Genomic DNA, 5,816 nt, shown 5'->3' with positions numbered 1-5,816 from the left:
TCCAGATCAGTGAGTCCCACCTCAGCACCTGCAGTAGGTCCCAGCTGCAGCAGTGCAGTCTCTGTGCAGTCTGACTGAGGGAGGTTTTTGTACGGCTCTGTATCACTGTGTGAACACATCACCACTGTGGTAACTCTGACAGTAATAATCTCCTGCATCTTCAGTCTGGACTCCAGTGATTTTCAGTGTAAACTGAGTCCCAGATCCACTCCCACTGAAACGATCAGGAATCCCAGACTGGCGACTTGTGGCAAGATAAATCAGAAGTTTAGGAGCCTGACCAGGTTTCTGCTGGTACCAGTAGAGACGGTTGTTGCTGTAAACACTCTGACTGGCTGTACAGCTGATAGAGACAGTGTCTCCCAGCTGAACAGACTGAGTTGACGGAGACTGAGTCAGGACTATATCTGCCATTGATTCTGAAAAACAAAACATGGAAATGGATGTCAAAGCACATTAATATTCTCAAACACTGTGCAATATTCTGGTGAATTTGACTGTCCATCTATGACAATGCTGTGAACAAAGTTGCTTTGTTAAATGTAAAGAAAGAAAATCCAAAGTTAAACTGGATCTGTCAATCTCACCCTGAGCAAAGAGTCCCAGTATCACCAGCAGTAAAACATTTGACCTCATCATACTGCTGCCTGTGTCAGTGTCTGTGAAAGGACTGGTCAGTCACTGATCAGTACTGGGGGTCTTAAAGTGTGTGGAGCAATGAGGCAGGACACGTATGCAAAGCACCTTCCTCTATACAAATCCTGTCACACACAGATAGAGGAGCTCTGATGTGTGAACAGTAGTGGTCCGGTGGAGGGCTGGGACACGTGCACTATTCACTGTTGGGATGAAATGACTGAGTGCCCCACCCAATTTATTTATTTATTTATTTATTTATTTATTTATTCATTCATTCATTTATTTTGTCTCTTTAAAAAATGTGAATGTAGGCTTCTACATGTGGGACATCACAACAACTTAACCATAATAAAGCAATGACACGTGAGAGGTCGCGGTATATCGTGAATATAGTCATGGCTACACGGTGTTGTTAGGCACAAGGTGTGTGTGGATGTTGACGTCTCGCAATTTTTGTCAGAATTTATATGGGATCGCATCAGAAGAAAAGTTTTGGAACCCCTGCCATAACCACTTAAGTTAATCAGCTTTCAGAAAGTCATCTTAATTGTCGATCCAAGATTCTCCAGCAGGGGACTTGCTAACACTACACAGTCTGTCAGATCAACGATCTGTACGACAGGCAGGTTTTTGTACAGCGAGTTAATCAGACTAAATCACTGTGGAGGACTTTCGGTGGCGGGACCAAACTGGAAATCGGCAGTAAGTGGATACCCTAGGCTTTCAAATATTTTCCGCGAAATTATGAGAAGATTTGACGGGTTGTAATACATTCATTTTGCAAGTATATTCAATTTTTTTTAACAATGTAAATTGTTCCATATTCTATTTTGTTCATGCTGAATCAGTTTAGCTAGACGTAAATCGTACAGAACGCGAAAAGCTCAGCAGAGCAAGCTAATTTTGCTTGGATATATACAAATTATAGGACATGTAACTAATTTTACAAATATAAGATTCCCTAATTTGAAAAGCTGCGTGAAGTCAGAAAGAAGGGAAAAAGCAAACGAATGCTGTGTCTCCTGAGTGAGAGGTTTTTGTAGGCTACGGCTGCGGAATGAGTCTGTATCACTGTGGTACACTTTTGGTGACGGAACAAAACTGTCAGTTGGACGTAAGTAATTTTTCTTTCAGATTTTTACTTTCTTTTAAAATATTCTTTTATTTTGCAACATTGGAGGTCGTAAGTAAAAATGCTAATAATTCTTTTGATGCGTGAATTGATTATTATTATTATTTTTTTTTTTTTAAAAGAGCTTTGGTAAGATTGACTATTTATTTAAAGTCGTTTTTATCTAGCCTACTCATACTTCGAACAGTCTGTTTGTCCATAGGATCACAGCGGCTCTGTACGACTTTGAGTATTTAGCCTCCGCAGCTGTGTAGCCAAATGTTATTTATAGCGCAGAACGCAGCTTCTATCTCAGTAATGTAAAATAAAACCGTTTTGTCTATCTCATTGAGTTATTTAAATAGAAATATTTATTCAAATAAAATTCGTCATATATCCATCGGCATAGCCGTACTATTTTGAAAGTTATTACTTCAAATTATGAAATTAGTTATTTATTTTGCATACTTTTAAATAAAATAATAGTGTGATGCACTTTATGTGTGCATTTCTGATTGAATCCAGTCGTTTTTAATTGTTTTTATTATTTTTTATTATAGTATTCGACCATATCATTATGTGAGCAACAAATATATCGCATTACAAACGATTTTTCTGTAGCCTCAAATTAAAATATAACATTCTTTAGCCTATAGAATATGGGTTTGAATCCAAAAAAATGTGAGAAGTTTCCAATGTATTGAACGTTTTTCTGAATTGCTTATAATTATCAATAATTTTTGTTATTAATTGTTATGAAAATTGAATGAGAAGGAACGCAAAGGAAACCTCATTAAACTTCAAAATGCCATTATTCATTAATCTATTCTTTTGTAAACAGTTGTGTATATTTAATTTGTTTAAGGTACTAATATATGATTTGGAAAAACAGGTTGAACTGTAAAAAAGCAGGAGAATGCAATTGAAACCACTAATAAAGAGTTTTGGTTGTGCTGCAGAGGCGTCTCGTAAAGTGCACTTACCGGTTGGAATAATACAAATTATTATTATAATAACTGAACACAGGGATATGGAACATTTAATAGTGTCAAATAGGAATACAGTAAACTCAGTTCAGCCGCTGCCAATGTGTATCACCTGATATTCTTTGTATGGCATTCACGTCTCATTGTGAGGACAGAATGATTGGCACATGGGGGCGTGTCCACTGTCTGACCTCACCACATCTCTGCTCTGTCTCCCAGGTGACACAATCCCCACCCTCACAGTCCTGCCCCCCTCCAGTGTGGAGGTGAAGCAGGGGAAGGCCACACTGGTGTGTCTGGCCAACAAGGGCTTCCCGTCAGACTGGACTCTGCGCTGGAAAGTGGACGGTACCAGTAGGAGCTCGGGCGTGGCCGGGAGCGCCGGGGTCCTGGGGAAGGACGGCCTGTACAGCTGGAGCAGCTCCCTGACTCTCAGTGCGGACGACTGGATGAAGGCGGGGTCACTGACCTGTGAGGCCACAAAGGGCTCCCAGGCTGCCCCCCCTCAGACACTGAGGAGAGCTGACTGTGCTGAGTAGGGCGGGTGCAGGCCCAGCTCACACACTCTGATCACACTGTGTTTACCCTGCTCTGCTCTCAGCCTCTCTGCTCCTTACTGCTGCACACTGAGCTGGGCCTGTGTGTGAATCCTTCCTCCAGCCTGAGCTGTCACTGCTAATGTCTCACATGTGCTCTGCTTGTGTCCTCAACAAATATGCATACCTGCCTTCTTATTTGTGTTTGTGTGATTTTGGCAATAGCTGTTAGATAAAAATCATTGACATAATAAAGATCTTTTGAAAAGTTATTGTTTTACTGGCTGTTATTATAAAAAATAGACTTTTGTGCTCCTGGTGTTTTTGTGCAAAATCTGTAGTGATTCCACCAAGAGGCCAGCCCTCACTCTGATGAAATCACAATTACATTCTTGTCACCGAAAATACTTTTGCAATACACCCAGGAATTCAAATAAGATAATAAAAATAAAACTTTAAAAATGTGTTAATTGAAAAAAGTATATATATTATTTATTGGGTCAGTGGTTTAATTCTCTGGAGGCCTGCTGAGAGGAGCAGTGATGTGTGAGCGCGCTCAGTGCAGTTCTGTGCAGCAGGATGTGTGCTCTGCTCACACTAACCCCCTGGGGACGGCCCAGACACCTGGCCACAGTGCTGCTCTATTCCCAGATTGAGTCAGTCCCACTGAGGGACAGCAGAACCAGCCTGCCCCGCCCTGCATATGCAAATCTGAGTTTCAGCCCCACAGCTTGCAGTTTCTCAGCCCAAAATACCCCACCACTGAGACAGCTGTTTGAGCATGAGGAAGTGGAGGAGTCATTTCTGTAGTGAGGTGAGAAAGGGGTGTTAAGCCTGCCTTAGCAGAATATAAGATTTGGGATTGCAAAACTGAGTGATTTAATATTCATAACTTATAATTCTTATATCATCTATTCAGGAACATGTTGAGAAATTACATAACACCAAGCATAACATCGTAGCTGAAGATCCATAAATACAATATAATCAAAGAATTCAACATTACACTCAAGCGAAAGGGCCTTTTTAAAAGCAATAAAGCAAAATGATGGTTTAAATTTAAACACAAAAATGATTTACACAGAAATGGATTAATGGTATGCTATATTAAATAATAAAGGAAAAGTGTGTAAAATATTCTTACGTTAATTTAATGATTACATTTTCCGTCTGCATTTTATATTGTTCAAAGCTTGCACATAAAATATCATATTCATTATATTAATATGTCATCAGCATGTCATGGAGTTCTGTATTTGTCGTTTTAGTGTTTCAATAATGCTTTTACAATAAGTGAGAATTTTAATCCTATATGCTCCACTGCTCAAATTTGCATGTGCATTGCATACTGAAAAGGCCTGTTGAGGATGCTGGTTTGAGTACAGTATACATCCTCTGCTTTTGTGTCTGCTCAGAGACAGCAGGGCTCAGTCCGAATTCAGTCTCCTAACTACTATGTCGACTAAGCATATCCAACTAGAATGATAATAAGCAAGTGTACTGATACAGACACAGCCTTGGTGGTCATTGCTACTTGTGAAATGATACTCTGTGTGTTTCCTATGATGTTGTGGTACAGAAGTGTGTGTGTTTCAGCAGAAGCTCTGCTATGGGTTCTGTGTGTGACACAGAGCAGCTCCTCTTCAGCACAGCGAGGTGTGCATTCAAGGCTGAAGCTCATTGTCGCCCCCTACTGGTCTGCTGGCAATTTGTCCCAGACCCCTGACTCCCCCCTCAGCACCTGCTGTCGGTCCCAGCTGCAGCGGTGCTGTCTCTGTGCAGTCTGACTGAGGGAGGTTTTTGTACGGCTCTGTATCACTGTGTGAATATATAGCCACTGTGGTAACTCTCACAGTAATAATCCCCTGCATCTTCAGCCTGGACTCCAGTGATTTTCAGTGTGAACTGAGTCCCAGATTCACTCCCACTGAAACGATCAGGAATCCCAGACTGGCGAGTAGTGGCATAATAAATCAGAAGTTTAGGAGCCTGTCCAGGTTTCTGCAGATACCAACTGAGTATGTTCTTCAGCTGTTCAGCTGTTCTATCAGCTGAGTAGTAAACTCTCTGACTGGCTGTACAGCTGATAGAGACAGTGTCTCCCAGCTGAACAGACCGAGCTGCTGGATCCTGAGTCAGAACTATATCTGCCATTGATCCTGAAAAAGAACAAAATGGAAATGGATGTCAGTGCAGATAAATATTTTCAATTTATGCACAATTCTTTTGTGAATGTGACTACACAAAATGCCAATTGTTGTAAAAACATTTGTGTTGTGAAAAAGTAAACAAAGAAGAAGAACACTTTAAAATCTCAAGGTAAAATGGATCTGTCTTTCTCACCTTGTAGAAGGAGTCCCAGCATCACCAGCAGTAAAATGTTTGACATCATCATATTGCTGCCTGTGTCAGTGTCTGTGAAAGGACTGGACAGTCACTGATCAGTTCAGGGGGCCTTAAAGTGTGTGGAGCAGTGAGGCAGGACAGGTATGCAAAGCCCCTTCCTCTATACAAATCCTGTCACACACAGTTAGAGGAGCTCTG

The 5,816-nt window shown here is 41.0% G+C and overlaps 1 gene segment (V, D, J or C); it reads left to right on the top strand.

The window, feature by feature from the left end:
• Positions 1-1,223: 1,223 nt before the first annotated feature.
• Positions 1,224-3,544, top strand: LOC135246942 (Ig kappa-b4 chain C region-like; the record flags this gene model as incomplete). The annotated part of the segment is given in 2 exon segments: positions 1,224-1,341; positions 2,956-3,544. Coding segments are annotated over 2 exon segments (438 nt in total), but the record flags the coding sequence as incomplete, so codon positions are not given.
• Positions 3,545-5,816: the final 2,272 nt, after the last annotated feature.

The sequence above is a fragment of the Anguilla rostrata genome, unplaced genomic scaffold (genome assembly GCF_018555375.3).
Source record: "Anguilla rostrata isolate EN2019 unplaced genomic scaffold, ASM1855537v3 scaf0985, whole genome shotgun sequence".
Classification (NCBI taxonomy): Eukaryota; Metazoa; Chordata; class Actinopteri; order Anguilliformes; family Anguillidae; genus Anguilla; species Anguilla rostrata.
The sequence above is the reverse complement of the archived record's forward strand: the minus strand, read 5'-3'. Positions and strand labels throughout refer to the sequence as shown.